The 16,449-nt window shown below is 44.9% G+C and overlaps 1 protein-coding gene across 2 annotated transcripts; it reads right to left on the reverse strand.

Moving 5' to 3' along the window:
* Positions 1-1,431: 1,431 nt before the first annotated feature.
* Positions 1,432-12,675, reverse strand: VEGFB (vascular endothelial growth factor B). Of its 2 annotated transcripts, none has more exons than XM_042440556.1 (7): positions 12,096-12,675; positions 10,264-10,306; positions 8,514-8,710; positions 5,942-6,015; positions 4,219-4,254; positions 3,114-3,239; positions 1,432-2,106 (listed from the first exon to the last, which is right to left on the reverse strand). In XM_042440556.1, the coding sequence occupies exons 1-7, from the start codon at positions 12,165-12,167 to the stop codon at positions 2,052-2,054; spliced, it is 603 nt and encodes a 200-aa protein (XP_042296490.1). In that variant the 5' UTR covers positions 12,168-12,675; the 3' UTR covers positions 1,432-2,051. The 2 variants fall into 2 exon arrangements, with proteins under 2 accessions (XP_042296490.1, XP_042296491.1); XM_042440557.1 differs by having other exon boundaries at positions 12,092-12,673.
* Between the last annotated feature and the right edge of the window lie 3,774 nt (positions 12,676-16,449).

The raw sequence follows: 16,449 nt of genomic DNA on the forward strand, positions 1-16,449 counted from the left end.
CAGGCAAATGAAAAATATGACGGGGAAGATAAAGAGAGCACCAGGTTAGGCCTCCAGCATCACCCCTGGTGCATCTTGTCCATTGCATGCTAGATCTTACTCTTGGATACAATTGGTGTTGTTGTTCACTGCCTTCAAGTCAGTCTAGACTCATGGCAAGTTAGGTGAGACATCTCCAAGACTCCCTGTCCTCCACTGCTTTGCTTTGGTCCTACAAATTCATACCCATGACCTCCATAATAGAGTCTGCCCATCTGGAATGTGGTTTTCCTCTCTTTCTACATCCCTCCACCTTTCCTAGCATTATTGTCTTTTCCAGTGAGCTGTTCCTTCTCATGATGTGGCCAAAGTACCAAAGCATCAATTTAATCATCTTGGCCTCCAGGGAGACTTCTATCTTGATCTGTTCTAGGACCCATTTGTTTGTCTTTTTGGCCATCCACAGGATCCTCAGCACTCTTCTCCAACACCATTTCTCAAATGAGTCCATTTTCTTCTTATCCACTTTCTTCACTGTCCAGCTCTCGCATCCATAATAATGATGGGGAACACAATAGCTTATATGATTCTAACTTTTGTGTTCAGTTGTATATCTTTACTCTTTAGGATCTTTTCTAGTTCTTTCATAGCTGGCCTCCTTCTTCTGATTTCTTGACTGCAGTCCCCATTCTGATCGATATTTGATCCAAGGTATGGAAGCTCTTTTACATTTTTGATTTCCTCATTGTCTAGATCCTCCGTGGTCCATTATTTTTGTTTTCTTTGTGTTCAGGTTTAAGCCTGCCTTTGCACTTTCTTCCTTGATCGTCCTCAGTAGTTGTTCCTGGTCTGCAGTATTTTCTGCTACTAGTCTGGTGTCATCTGCCTATCTTAGACTTTGGGAGCTGTAGTTCACACGGTTGTGGTTCACAAGGTAGCATTTCCAAGCACTGTAGGCCTCTCTTCCATTGCCAATGTTCAGGCAAAGTTCAGTTGCAAAGCTAGTGTACTTCTATATACCTTGGAGGTGAATACCCAAGAGGACAGGATCAATATTCAGAATGACCTTGATAAATTGATAGATTGGGTATCTGGGCCAAAACTAACAAAATGAATTTCAACATAAATGTAAGTGTGGACTACTGGCTTGTGTGTTGGGCTACAACTCTGAAGACCAGGGTTTGATTTCCAACTCAACCATGAAACCGCAACCTTTGGCAAGTCACATACTCGCAGCCTCAAGGGAAGGCAATGGCAAACTACTAAACAAATCTTGCCAAGAAAACCCCATGATATGTTTGCCTTAGGGATGCCATGTCAGAAATGACTTGAAGGCACCCAACAACAGCAAAAAACTCTTAGGGACAGGCATCTCTTTTCTGCTGATAGATGCTGTCAATGGCCCATCGATTCAACTGATGCTGCTGCAAAATAACACATTTTGGGACAAAGTAGGAGAAGTCATTGCCCCATGGTGGCATCTTAGAGGCAGATCTTTATGGATGTGGATATTGACAGCAATATCCTTTATAATAATTGTACAATGAAAAGCACAAACGGAGACAGCATTCTCCCCAACACCATTTGTCAAGGCTGGTAAGAATAAGAATTCCTCTTTGAAAATGTCCTCTTCGGATCAAAAGAAGATGACATCTCGAAGTTTTAACCCCCACGATGCAAATGGAGAAAGGAACGGAATGTTTTTGCTTTTTTAAATAATAATCGCAAGGGGGTGGGTAGGAAAACAAGGGAAAGATCCCCTCAAAGGAGGGGCCATTAAATTAAAAGAAGGAGAGTGATTTAGGGTTTTAAATATGGACGGAATATCCCTCAATTGTGTTGAAGCCGTAGGGGATTTTTTTGCAGGAGTGTGGTACCGTTCTGGGTGGCATAGCCTTTGGCACACTGGAAAGAGAGGTAATCCAAAGTGGTGTAGGCATATATTTCATCTTTTTCCTTTCCTAGCATTTGATGGAGATCTCAAAAAGCAGCGTGTTTCGTTTCCAGCAAAGAAAGGTTGCCAGCCACCAATCCAGGAGAGTCCAAAACCGAAGTCCTTCTGTCTCAATCTGCTACAATGCTGTTTTGGCTCTCCTGTTGCTAGATCGGCGATGCAAATTCACACACCTATGACGACAAAGGAGCAAGAGAGCATTATTTCAGCCCACTCTTCCCTCTCAAAGGGCTGAAATCCCACTTTGAAATAGGGCTTGGTGCTATTTGCTTTCAGCCACAATACCCTACCAGTGAGCCAGGACAGTTAAAGTGGTCTCAAACTGGATTATTTTTGCAGAGCGTTTTGGACCTAAGTTAAAACGTAAAGGCTAAGGTAGTCCCTTGACATGAACATCTAGTCGTAACTGACTGTAGGATGTGGTGCTTATCTCAGTCACTAAGCCAAAGAGCCAGTGTTGTCCGAAGACCACTCTGGTGATCATGAGGCGAGCATGACTGCATTGAAAGCTATTACCTTACCACTGCAATGATATCTATTTATCTACTTTCATTTGCATGCTTTCGAATTGCTAGGTTGGCAGAAGCTGGGACTAATGACAGGAGCTCACCCCATCATGCTTAACTGGGATTCGAACTGCCAACCTTCCAAGCTTCTGATTGTCAGAATTGGCATTTTAACCACTAAGCCACCATATCCCTACGTTACACCCTTGTTATCAAAAGTAACACGATTTACCAAAAGAACAAAGGGCCCAAACAGACAGGCCAAAATAAAGCTGCTTCGGGTCACTTTGGAGGTATGCTGTTTAAATGCTGCATGCATCCTAAGAGTCCGGAAACTGTGCGAAAGCAACGGTCCAGTCCTAAGAACTAGAGTGCAGCTTTGGAGCAGCTTCTGGCCTCTTAAGATGTGTGTGTCATTTAAACAGCATACCTCCAAAGTGATCCAAAGCAGCTTTATTTTGGCCTGTCTGTTCAGGCCCATAGTTTACCAAAATAGAAGGCACTGTGCTACTTGTGCCTTGTTACTTCAAAGCTCTAAATACACAAAGGAGCCTCTTTAGCAACCAAGTTCCAGCATTCATTTCCTGGCAGGCCACAGTTTGATAGGCACTGGTTTAGGGCGTTTAAGGGGTCCCATAATTGGATGGAGAGCACAGAGGACAGGAGGACTCTACCTGCAAGTGGCTTTGTTGAATTTCAGACCCCGGGCCTCGCAATGTTTGGAGTCACGTCGACAGACACACTTGCAGGTCCGTGGATCCAGCCACCTTTTCCTGTCCAGGCATGGTGTGCAAACCGGCCTGGTGAAAGAAAGTATAGTTTCAGATGATATCTTTTGAGATTATCATATCAGGGCCAATTCAGCAGTAATCATCCTAGTGAAAAGAAAAGGGAACAGTAGCGCTATGGCACTCAATATTTTCACACAGTAGCACTCTTGTGAAAGCGCAAAAATCCCTCGATTGGTTTTCACACATACCAGGAAATTAATCAATCTTATTTGGGAATTGGTCGTTGTGCGCATGCATTTAATTTTTTTAATTTCCTGGGCTGCTTCCTGCAGCCCTTTAAATGTTAAACATCCCTGGCAGCCGCTTCACTTTGTGTTCATTTTCATAATGGAATCGCGTCACATGGGTGACCATGCCACAGGAAACCGAATCCAATCGATAGCGTGTTCACACTTGCGCTGAATCAATTCATTCAAAAAGATGCAGGGAATGCCATGGATTTTGAAGAACCAGTTTAACTGGAGCACTGCACCCACCTCCGAGAAACTGCAGCAGCAATTCGGCGCAAGTGCGAACAAGAGCCCTTTAAACTACACCAGTTTGAAAACTGTTTTATTATGAAATGTGAATGAGGCTACAGATTAGTTTTGGGAGCTGCATGCAGTTCAATTCCCACCCCTTCTTTAAATGGCTTCCTTTTCATGTTCTCATACCTTTGACAGATGGGAAAAGAAACCTGCAGACCCCTAACCAAAACCTTCATGGCCCTGAGCATCCTCAGCTCTTTGGATATTGTAGCCCCACGCAGCTTCTCAGGAAAGTGTGTTCTCTTCCATTTGTATAAACATACACAAATATACACAAGTGTGAAGAGATCACACTTTGCCAGAACCCAGCGATCCAGGAGGACTTGTCTCAAGCTGCAAGCCCATTCTCACATGAGGGAACTGAAGCTAAATTCTTGGCCATACTTGAAGATATTTATGGAAACCTATTTTTCTCAACCTGTCGTCCTGACTTTGTGAGATTCTCTGGAGAATTCTTTTACCTGATGCCGTTCAATCTGTAAAATGTCTTCTTTGATCTGAAAAGAAGAAAAGAGAAGAGGAAAGGGGCTGGTACTGTCTTGTCGTTCAGCAAAGATGGAAGGTTTGGCCAGGTGCATGCAGCAGGGATAACTGTTCAGTTTACTGCAACATCCCCTTCGTGAGGTTCCCTCTGAAGAGTATTCAGAACCTTCAAATGGTCCAAAATGCTGCAGAATGTAGACCAAGGGTAGCAACAGGGAGCATATAACCCCCCTCTGGATACAACTTGACTGAGTGCTGGACTGTCAAAAGGCTGGTTATGGTGGATGGAGTCTTATGCAACATGGGTCCATGCTATTTGAAATACTTTATTTCCCCATGAAATCTGCAGGAAAGGCCCTACTGTCAGTCCCATCACTTTACAGCCACATTTTCTGAGTCAAGAAAAGATGGACTACCTACTTGATGGCTCCCAAACTGAGGAACTCCCTTCTGTGGGAGGCTCAGGCTAGACTCAAACCCTCCCTATTGTCCTTCTACTGGAAAGACTTTCAATAAGCTATGATGAGCCCTATATTCTGAAGAGACCAAGGCCTCATTCCCATTTACAAAAAAAGCGGTTTGCAATCCAAATCGATGGATCAATTCGACAGTGGAGCGTGGTTCCCACTACATTTGCCCCAATCGCAGTTTCCCCCTGTAAAATAACCCACTTGTGGTTCACATTCATGAATGAATTGGTTCAAAGTGGACCCGCTCCAGCCAGCTAAAGGGCAAATTTAAATCGATTCCAATCTGCATCTGGTTCACACTTGCATAGAATCGATTTATCTAAAAAGACAGGGAAAACATCAGCGTCAAAAAGACGTGGGTTGAATGGACCTAGCGCATGGCCTCTCCAAATCGCTTCAGCGAATCGATTCAAATGGGAACCAGGGTCATATGAACCAGTTCAAACCGATTTGCGATCTGGTTTAAAAGGTAGTGAGAATGAGGCCTGAGATTCCAGGAACACAGAGTATTTTCTGCAAGTAACAGCCAAGACCTAGAACAACTTTTGATGACAATTAAGAAAGAAAGTGCAAAAGCAAGGTTGCAGTTGAATATTAAAAAAACAAAAATAATGATCACGGACAACTGATGTAACTTTAAAGCAGGCAGCGGAGACAACGAAACAGCTAAAGATTTTCTGTACTTTGGCTCAATCATTTGAATTCTAGAGTTGGAAGAGACCCCTTCCTGTTCAAACCCCTGACATGCAGGAACTCACAGTCAAAGCATCCCTGACAGATAGCCATCTAGCCTCTGCTTAAAAACCTCCAAAGAAGGAGACTCCACCACAACTGCTCAGAACAGATTCAATTTATTTCAGTTTCCCCTCCCCTCATTTTGCCATAATGCCATTTCTGGGTCTGATGCCCAGAGTATGCCATGGGCAATTTCTCCTCCCAAGCCCCAGCAAACGTAACCACCCTGTCCTGCCAAATGTTGAGCTAAAGAGTCTCCACAGCATTACCAACAAAATGAATAAATAAAAGTGAAAAGGAGCTGCATGATACACATGTACAATCCAAGGCCCTAGATATAACAGGCTTATGTTGTGTGTAAATGAAGCTAGCCCTGAATTTATTTCTGCTTTCCAGCGTTCTGGCCAATGGGTACCAAGGCGATGGAGGAGAGAAAAACACTCGACATACGTGGAGTTTCTCTGCCACCAAGTTCTCCTCCCTGGTTGTAACTCACCTGCATGTACACTGGGTGTGCTCCAGAAATGTCAACTGATTCAGATGAAAGTGTGGGAATAGGGTCAGCATCACCTGGAGGAAGGAAAGCAAAGGGAAAGAAAAGGAGGAGGGTGTATGAGAAAGGAACATCTCCAGAGCCACCTTGAAGATTCAAGAGGGTAGGGCTTAGAAAACAGACTGGGAAGTTTATTGCATGAAGGAGATTGGGAGTTTCTCCCATGAATATCCCAGAAAAATAGTGTAACGATTTCACACAACGTCGCACAAAACCGGCCGTTAAAGTGGTCACAAAGAAGCACTAACGTGCATCTTTTAACTTTCGGGATTTCAGTGGCGATGCATTTCCAACATCACTTTATTTGCGCAACTGCGTGTGATAATCATCGCGCAATGACTCGCCGTTTCCGCTTCATTTGCAGGATGCTTTAAATACACTTTAATCTCTCTTTAATATCGAAATCAGCCCCAGTGTGATAAACTTGAGGGACACACAGCTATTCTCACTGAAGAGTCAAGGATGCTTCAGAGTGAGCAGTAGCAACTTTGAGCTTGCATCCACACTGCAGAAATAATCCAGTTTGACATCACTTTAAATTGACATGGCTCAGTACTATGGAACTGTAGCTTTGTGGGACAATTAAGCCTTCTCTGTCTGAGATCTCAGGTGCCAGACAAACTACAGATCTCAGAATTCCACATCACTGAGCATGGCAGTTAAAGTGGCATCAAACTGGGTAATTACTGCAGTGCGAATGCAGCCTAAGTGACCTTCTTTATCTCTTAACTAGCCTGCTCCCTCTGTGATGTCAACTGATACTCTTTGGGACGTTTCCTACTCCTCTTCTTCCCAGAACTCTCTCAGCTGTTCCCTAGAGTGCAGCTAAATTAGATTAGCATCCTGAGTAACTTTATTATCTTAGAATAGAGTTCCTATAATAACGCTTTTACTTTGTTTCCTCTAAGTTATTGGTGTCTTTGCTCCTTAGGCAAGATCTCTAACTGCTGGATGGACTAATTTCCTTGGGAATCGGCAAACCCCATAACAGCAATCCCGGCAATGCAGTCATTCTCACAAGGAAGCAACATGAGGCATTCGTACTCAAACTGTATGTAGGGAGATCTTGTAGCACCATTGAGACTAACCGCAAGAAAGAAGTTGGCAGCATGAGCTTTCCTAGACTAAAGTCTACTTCCTCAGATGCTTTTGGCCTTTGGCTTTGGCCAAAAGCACCTGAGGAAGTAGACTTTAGTCTACGAAAGCTTATGTTGCCAACTTCTTTCTTTCCGTTTCTCAAAGGTGCTACAAGACCTCTCTACATACTGATTCTACATACTAACATGTCTCTATATGAACTAACTAGGGTTATTCCTTTTCGTCCCCAACTACCGCAACACACACAGCATTTAGCTGCCATAAATACCTAAAGTATGATCTTGGAAGCTAAATAGGGTCAAGCCTAGTTAGAACTTGGATGGGAGACCACCAAAGAATACTAGGTGCAGCTGTGGGCTATATTTCAGAGGACGAAACAGGCAAAACCACCTCTTAAGAAAACCCATGAAATTCATGGAATCGCTATAAGAGGCCTGGCAACATGAAGGCACATATACATACAAGCTCAATGGGCAGCCCCCCCCCCCCGTTTTGTGCCCCAATCCATTATCTGTTTTATGCCAAAAAGAAAAAATGGGAACCAGTTTACTCCAAGAATGCTGGTATGTCATTTTTATTTTGCAGTAGTCTCCTATGGGTTACAGTAGCTGAGTAGCTGTCACATTTGGGGGGGGGGATGTTTGCTGTTTCTTATTTGCATCATCATCGTCTTCATCATTGTTGTTATTATTATTTCTATCATTCCTGCCATGTTTCCTGTTGCACATTGGGGCCTAAAAAGGGAACTGTAAATACAGCCTGAGTCTCCCTTATCTGGAATTCCAAAATCCAAAATATTCCAAAAGTCAACAATTTTTTTCATGAGTGGCTGAGACAGAGACACCTCTGGTTTCTGATGAAGCTTTTGTTTCATGCACAAAATTATTTAAAGTATTATGGAAAATCACAGAGTTGGAAGAGACCCCAAAGATCATCCAGTTCAACCCCATTCTGCCATGCAGGGACTCACAATCAAAGCACTCTCGAAAGATGGTCATCCAGCCTCTGTTTAAAGACCTCTAAGGAAGGAGACTCCACCACACTCCAAGGCAGCGTCTTCCACTGTCAAACAGCTCTTACTGTTAGGAGGTCCCTCCTATGTTGAGGTGGAATCTCTTTCCCAAAGCTTGCATCCATCTGGAGAACAACACTTTCCCCCTTTCTGCACCAGACTTTAAAGAATCTCACCCTCTTCCAGAGCTTAGAAACATCACTTCTGAGAACCTCAACTCCAATAATAATAATAATAATAATAATAATAATCTGCTTAATCCCAGGGAATCCAAGTGGATTACAGCAGTAGAATCCCCTGGTCTGCTGGGAATCACTCTACCCTCCAAAGTAGCATTTCCAAGATGCCCTTCCTTCTCCCCTTGCTTTACTCTTTCCTGAAAAAGCCTTCCTCCCTCTCCATTACCTCCATGACCAATTCGCGGGTCTGGGTGGGCATGCACTCCAGCGATTCATCGGCGCAGCAACCGGCGCAGCGCTTCAAGGCCACACACGAGGGCATCACAATGTGGTTGACCATGTACGGGTGCTCCGACATCACTGACACCATCGTCTCCTTTGGCTGGCAGCTGCTGCGGTTGTAGACGTCTAAGAACCGGACCACTGTGGGGAGAAGAGCATCAATGTGTAAACTGGTCATCAATGCATAATCTGGTTTAATCCAACTGGGAGAGGCGGGAAATATGAATAAATTTATTATTGTTGTTGTTGTTATTATTATTCCTGGGCTTCAAAACATGCTCCAAATTTTGTACGGCGGGGTGGAAAGATGCCCTGAGTCACACATGCTCTTCCATATTGTGGTTGTCCTTGCCATTTGCAAGTCCAACACATCCAGAGGAAGATGGCAAGACAAAGGAAGCTGATGCTCAAGGGATGGCATCCAGTGTTGATTTGGACTGTTTCTGGAGAATATCAACATATGACGAGAAAAGTTTAATTGGATTAATGTTCTCTTTGATCCAATTTTTTGTCTACTCTGTGGCCAGTCAGTTACCTATGGAAAGCCTACCAGGAGAACATGTTCATTGCATGTTCTTTCCATCACTGTTCTTTCCATTTCCCACAGTGTCCCGGGCATACAATATTTTGTACGGATCTGAAAAGGCAGGGGCCCTGACTGCTGCCCAAGGAGGTCAGGGGCTAGTGCCACCCTTCTCTTCGTTCCTCATCTCACTGTCCACTCTTTTGGACAAGACAAGTGAAAAGGCCTGCAACATGAAGGAAAGTTGCAAGAACACCCACTCAGTTCAAGCTCCAGAGGTCATAATAATAATAATAATAACAACAATAACTTTTATTTATATCCTGCTTTTTGTTACAAGACAATCAAAGCAGCTTACATCATTAAAATCATCCAATATACATACAAGGTCTCAATATCCCCCCCCCAAATAAACACAATACAGTTAAAATTAATTTTAAGATAAACTATTAAAACAAGATAAGATACACAGTGGGCAGAGTGGTAGCGCAATATATGATATAAGGGAGTATTTGTTTATGGACGAGGTCCCTATTCATGAAAGGCCTGCCAGAAGAGATCCGTCTTGACAGCTTTTTTAAAGCTGTCTAAACTGGTAATTTGACAGATCTCCTCCGGCAGACCATTCCATAATCTGGGAGCGGTTGAAGAAAAGGTCTTCTGGGAAGTTGCAGTTAATGTGATCTTTATCGGTTGCAATAGATTCTTCCCAGAGGATCTGAGAGTGCAGGGTGGATTATACGGAAGCAGGCAATCCCTTAAATAGGTTGGATTGAATAGATTGAAATTCTGGGGCCGACAACTAGTTTGGCACAACTTAAGGGAGAGCCAGTCTGGTGCAGTGGTGATGGTTTGGATCTGGAACTTAGGCTCCACTGAGATATGAGGTTCATAGCATGATGTTGGGTCCCATCCTTCTTTTTCTTTGCCTGGACCCACTGTGCAGGGTTGTTGTAAGGACAGCATATGGAGGAAGGAAAAGAGAAGGAGATGAAGAGACTCAAGAGAGTCTCAAGATCCACTCAGCCCATCCTCTCCACAATTCAGTATTTTTTAGCTTGGCATGCATGTCATCTGGGGCTGGGGATATTTATTTTGGGATGATTCTTTTCAACCAGAGACCTCCAGCCAATGCCCTCAACCACCAGCATCACCAAGCTCCAATTCTTACCTTCCTCCGATGAGTGTGTCTTGTTAGTTGGTTGCAGGAGCATCTGTAAAGAGGACAGAAATGGAATTACAACAGAGGCAATTGGGTGTTACTCTCCATTCCCATCAAGAGAGATGTGTGTTGAAGGCTGGATTAAAACCAGAAACTTGAAAATTTGACTACCCAACCACCAGTTAGGAATATGACGTGGTAATGAATTTGTTTTCAAAACCTTGAGAACAGGACTCAAAGCCCCAATGTAGAAAAATGCCTCTGAGCACATGCAGAGTGCAACCAGAAGCTCCTTTGAACTCCATTCGAGAAACAGCCAACTGATCAATTCTGTATTCCAAAACGCTAACATGAAAATGATAAAATGTGCTGCAATCTGCAATAGCTTGGGCCAGATCAAACATGCTAACCTTTAAAGGTGCCCCAAGACACAGAGTAAGGCTGCATCTGCACTGCACAAATAATCTGGGTTGACACCACTTTAGCTGCCATGGTCCAAGGCAATGAAATTCTGGGCATTGTAGTTTGTTGCCGCAACAAATTACAATGCCCAAAATTCCATAGCCTTGAGCCATGGCAGCTAAAGTGGTGTCAAACTGGATTATTTCTGCAGTATGGATGGGAAGCAGCCCAGCAACACATCTCAAAATAAATTCCCCCAGTGATGCTATTGAGTCATTCTGGACATTACATTGATTTAATCTCCTTTAAAATGTGTTAAGCTGCATGAAAATGTGCCCTGCTCTACTAGCACCTGGTCTCCCATTTTGCTGAATTGGGCTTCTTTTTTAAAGCCTTGCCATGATCTTACCAGATTCTGTTCCAATATTAAGTTCCCATTGAAAGAAGAAGATCCCTTCCTTGCACACTGCAAACACACACACACAATCCCTAAGTGGCCATGCTTTATTCCTCCCCACCTCCTTCCCCAAATCACGATTACAAAAGAATGTGGCAAATGTAGTCAAGGGCATTAAGGGCTTGTCACTAAGCTCTGGCAAGAGCTGCTCAGCAGGTGCCGAAAGCCCAATGTTTTCCAAAGTACAGACCCTGTACTGGAGGGAGACCTTAGGGCTGCATCCACACTGCCAAAATAATCCAGTTTGACACCCCTTTAACTGCCACGGCTCAAGCCTATGGGATTCAGAGAGTTGTAGTTTGTGGGGGCACCAGACCCTGCAGACCCCCGCACTCAAACCAATACACCAGGCAGGCTCACACTGATTCTGATTCTCTTTGGCTGCATCCGCAGTGCATAAATAATCCAGTTTGACCCCTCTTTACCTGCCATGACTATGGACTGTGGAATTCTGAGCTTTATAAGTTTGTTGTGGCTCAGAGCTCTCTGACAGAGAAGGCTGAATGTCGCACAATACTACAATTGGCATCATGCCATAGCATTGAACCATGGTGGTTAAAGTGGTGTCGAACTGGATTATTTCTGCAGTGCAGAATCAGCCTAAGGCTCCCCCTGCCAAGACCAGTAAAACCAGGAATAATTACTGGATAACTCTTAGGGTTCAGATGGGTGAGCACTAAACTTGCCATGGAGAAAGCTGGATGACCAGTGTATTCTTGCCACCTGGGCACAACATTAGCCACACCTCTGCCCACTAATCCAATCAGTGCCCCCAATTTCACCCCCAATCCTGGCATCACTCTCTTTGCTCCACCCCATTATCCAGTCCCCTAGGCTTGGCAATGTCAGCCTCCATGTGTCCTCCTCATTGCCTGTCACCCAGTGCCGACTCTAGGGCAAAGTCTCTCCTCCTTCCTCTCCAGTGCCAGGGGCTGCTCAGTGCCCACTCAAACCCACCCTTTCAAGCTTGGTACACACCTACCGTTGCCACGCAGTAGTGGAGGTGCAAAGTGGTCGCCAGGAGGAGTGGAAAGGCGTTGCAGGGAGCATTCATGGTGGTGCCAAGGTCACTTCTGCCAGGGGGGTTTGCTTCAGGTAGCCGTCTCCCCTTTGCCCTTGCTGTGGTGGTCTCCAAGGAAGGGCACACTTTGCCAAACTTTGCCAGCTCCAGGAACTCTTCAGTCAGGGAGGACAATCCTGCCCAGGATGGTTCTTCTTGTCAAAACATAAAAAGTCAGCCCAGGTGCGCAGCCAGAGGGAGGCCGTGGCAACTCATTGGGTGGGCTTTGCCCCTTGCCAAGGGCATAGTTGCTCAGCTCTTGCTGCTTGTGGCTTCCCCTTTCCTTCTTTGAAAATCCATGCTGCTTTCCCACCTGGGGCTCTCCAGGAGCCAAGGGAAGCCTGGCAGACTACAGGTGCATTGCCACCACTGCTGCTGCCCTTACCCAAGGAGCCCCTGTGCCCAGGCGGCAGAAGCCACTGGTTTCCAAGTAGGAGACTGGTAGACAGTAGCTGCTGGCAGACTGAGAAGAGAGAAAAGGATTGAGAGAGAGAAGGACTCCAGCAGGCTCATGTGATCACTCCAATCCCACCCTAAGGAGGGGAGGGAGAGCCTGGTTGCTGGAGCAAGCAGCAATGCTGGGGACAGGCCAGAGAGATAGAGCGACACAGATCTGGTGGCAAGGATGCAGCCGGTTTGCAGGATGCATTCCCCCCAAAACAGTAAAACCAAGTGCGTGTGTGTGAGGAACTATCCATGTAACCCCAGCATTCTGTTTGCAAACAAACAAAGCATGCAAACAGGACAAGAAGAGGTGACACCCCTCTCTTGTTGACCTGGTTGCCACTGTGGCTGGCATCGCCAGGTAGACTGCTCCTAAGTTGTTGAAGCTCCCTTCAGTTTTGTTGTTGGTAACTCAAATCGATGGCAGCCCTGTGAATGAGACTCCCTGTCCTCCACTGCTCTGCTTAGTTCCTGCAAATTCATACCTGTGACCTCCTTAATAGGAGTCCATCCATCTAGCATGTGGCCTTCCTCTCTTTCTACTCCCCTTCACATTTCCCAGCATTATTACTTGTTTTCCAGTGAGTTGTGCCTTCTCATGATATGACCAAAGTACAATAGCCTCAGTTTGGTCAGCTTGACATCCAGGCCTGATCTGTTCTATGATCCATTTGTTTGTCTTTTTAGCTATCCATGCTATCCTCGGCACTCTTCTCTAGCACCACATCTCCAATGAATTGATTCTCTTCCTATCTGCTTTCTTAACTGCCTTGCTCTCACATCTACATGGTAATAGGGAATACAATGGCTTGTACGATTCAGGTAGCTGAGCTTAAAACTGTTGATACTAGCCACAACTATTATTATTATTAATTATTATTAACCTTTATTTATAAAGCGCTGTAAGTTTACACAGCGCTGTACATAAATTTATTTATTTATTTATTTTAGTCAGACGGTTCCCTGCCCTCAGGCTTACAATCTAAAAGACACGACACAAAAGGAGAAGGGAGTGGTGGTGGGGAATAGGATCAGGTCCAGCAGATCTTTTCCACCTCCGAGGCCTGGACCAAGGCAGATGGACTGGAGGAAGGGCTTGGCTTCTTGATGGATGATTAGAAGGAGGCTTCCTGGGTTGGAGAGGGGCTCACCTCTGGGAATGCTTCTCTAAACAATATAGTCTTTAATTCAGTTTTGAAACTGGACAGAGAAGTGATGAGGTGTGCATGTGGGGGAAGAAGGTTCCAGGAGTAAGGGGCAGCAAGCGAGAAGGGACGAATTTGGGAGGGGGCAGTAGTAGTCCTACATTGTGACAGGAGACCCTGACTACCAGAGCGGAGGGTGCGAGTAGGAATGTAAGGAGAAAGAAGGTCAGATAAGTAAGGAGGGGCCAACCCATGGAGGGCTTTGAAAGTCAGTAACAAAAGCTTGTACCGGATGCGAAAGGGGAAGGGGAGCCAATGAAGGGAGGATAAAAGAGGAGAAACATGGTCAAAGCGGCGAGCGGATGTGACAATACGGGCAGCTGAATACTGAACAGATATTAAAGGATGGAGGTGTGAAAGAGGAAGCCCTGTTAGAAGGAGGTTACAATAATCTAGTCGCGAAACCACTAGGGCATGGACTAGAGTCTTGGCAGTAGAGATTGAGAGGAATGGACGGATCTTGGCAATGTTGTGGAGAAAAAATCTACAGGTCTTGGCGGTGGCCTGGATCTGGGGAATAAATGACAGAGAAGAGTCAAAAATGAAGCCAAGACTGCGGGCTTGATGAACCGGTTGAATAGAAGTGTCGTCGACAGAAACAGAAAAGGAATAATGAAGGGTGGGTTTAGGTGGAAAGACGAGAAGCTCAGTCTTAGACATGTTGAGCTTCAAGCGCCGAAGCCGCATCCACTGAGAGATGGCAGTCAGACAAGAAGAAACTTGCTGTTCAAGCCCCGTCGAAAGGTCAGGGGTGGAGAGATACAGCTGAGTGTCGTCGGCATACAAATGATAGGAGAAACCAAAAGAACTGATGAGTTTACCTAGAGACAGTGTGTATAGAGAGAACAGAAGGGGACCCAAGACACAGCCCTGGGGAACTCCAACAGATAGGGGAACAGAGGATGAAGTCTGACCACCCGTGACCACTGCAAAAGATCTATCTGACAAGTAAGATTTAAACCAGTCGAGAGCAGAGTCGGCGAACCCAAGGTCAGAAAGTAAATCAACCAGGAGACAGTGATCAACAGTGTCAAAGGCTGCAGACAAATCGAGAAGAATGAGAATAGAGTAGAAGCCGTTTGCCAACTATCATGACACAATGGCTTCAGACAGCAGCAGATTGGGAATATCGTGGAACTCTTGCTGTTTAGTTTGAGATTATTGTATTTTTACTAGGATGGGTCTCAAACACAGCAGTAGGGAATGAAGTAATGCCTTTTACCTTCTAAAGCAGTGATTCCCAAATTCTGGTCTTCCAGATGTTTTGGACTTCAGCTTCTGAGGTCTGCCTCAGCTATCTTGGCCAATGGTTTGGAACGCTGGGGGCCAAAGTCCAAAACACTTGGAAGGCCAAAGTTTGGGAATCACTGTTCTAAAGGAAGAGGTGGCCCCCAGGAATTGTCAGGACTGCAACTTCCATCAGCCCTGGTCAGCACAGCCAATGAAGGAGAATAGGAATTACAGTCCGACATCTGGAGGGCAATATTTTCTCCATCCTTGAATGGGTGGCCCAGAAGCCTATTAAATACCAAGTCTAAGGTTGCCCAATTGCTTGACCCTGAACAGTCTCTCCCTCCACAGGGGCATTCCTATATTGTAGCTAGTGGCGCCTACCAAAGTGGAGGGTGCCTCTGGACCTCTAGGAATGATACAAAAAGATTCTGGAAGAGACCATGAAGTTCTCCGTTTGAGCCAAGAGTGGCAAAACATATACATATATGGAAGAAATTCAGCGCCCAAAGCTGGCAACGTCCATCAAATTGTCATGCCAACTGGCATATAGCTGACCAGCTTTCACAAAAGCTCTGGTCCTCAGCTTCCCACTGAGACTTTACTTGACCAAAGGGAAACCATGTTAAAGTAAATCCATTCAATGGCTAAGTCAAAAGCAGCAAATAAAATACTAGAAGCACCATTCAAGTTTTCAGACAGCTTTCCCAAGCCTGGTAACCCACATATCTGGACTACAATGTTAATTACTTTTCAGCCAGCATTGTCATTGCTGGCTAGAGAGGATAATGCATGTGGCCCATTAGACCTGAACTAGATGCTAGGATCAGGGAGGCGTTTTCCATCTTAATACTGGGTTACTAGACACAGAATTTATCTTTCCCCATCTGGACAATAGGTCAAGCTTTGGGAAGAATGAGCATGACTTTACCTTTGAAGAAACAAAGTGTCGGCCATCCCACTGAGCTCTGAACTCTATTTTTGTATGCTGGTACAAAAATACACATAATCTATGTCTTTGCAAAGAGCACATATATTTTCATGCTATCTATTATTTCTTTAAAAGGTATTTGAACCCCCTCCCCCCCATCTCCACCACAGAATATATATTTCACAGGGGCAATGACTCTCACAATCTCCCCACTGTCTGTGGACCTCCCTACAGATAAGACTAATACAAAATGCCTCCATGGCATCTCCCATGAAGCGACCTCTAGAAACTGTACCAAAGTTATGATCAGATCAGAGCGAGAGCAAGCCAACAGCTCTTGCTCATAATACAAGCCCTTTTTAGTCTGGAACCCTCAAACCGCAAGCCACCCTACTTCTTCCATTCCCTCCTCCATCAAATTCAAAATATCTTACTAGTAACTAAAACTTCAGGCATGTGGAAAGAG

Source organism: Sceloporus undulatus, chromosome 9 (genome assembly GCF_019175285.1).
Source record: "Sceloporus undulatus isolate JIND9_A2432 ecotype Alabama chromosome 9, SceUnd_v1.1, whole genome shotgun sequence".
NCBI lineage: Eukaryota > Metazoa > Chordata > Lepidosauria > Squamata > Phrynosomatidae > Sceloporus > Sceloporus undulatus.

Bases quoted from the DNA above. Each gene is read 5' to 3' on its own strand.
- VEGFB (XM_042440556.1), bottom strand. From the start codon at position 12,167: ATGAATGCTCCCTGCAACGCCTTTCCACTCCTCCTGGCGACCACTTTG. The intron at 6,016-8,513 runs GTAATGGAGAGG...TCCTTCCTCCAG, and splicing joins CCCGCGAATTGGTCATGGAG to GTGATGCTGACCCTATTCCC. The intron at 2,107-3,113 runs GTAGAGTCCTCC...TTGTCGTCATAG, and splicing joins TTCAACAAAGCCACTTGCAG to GTGTGTGAATTTGCATCGCC.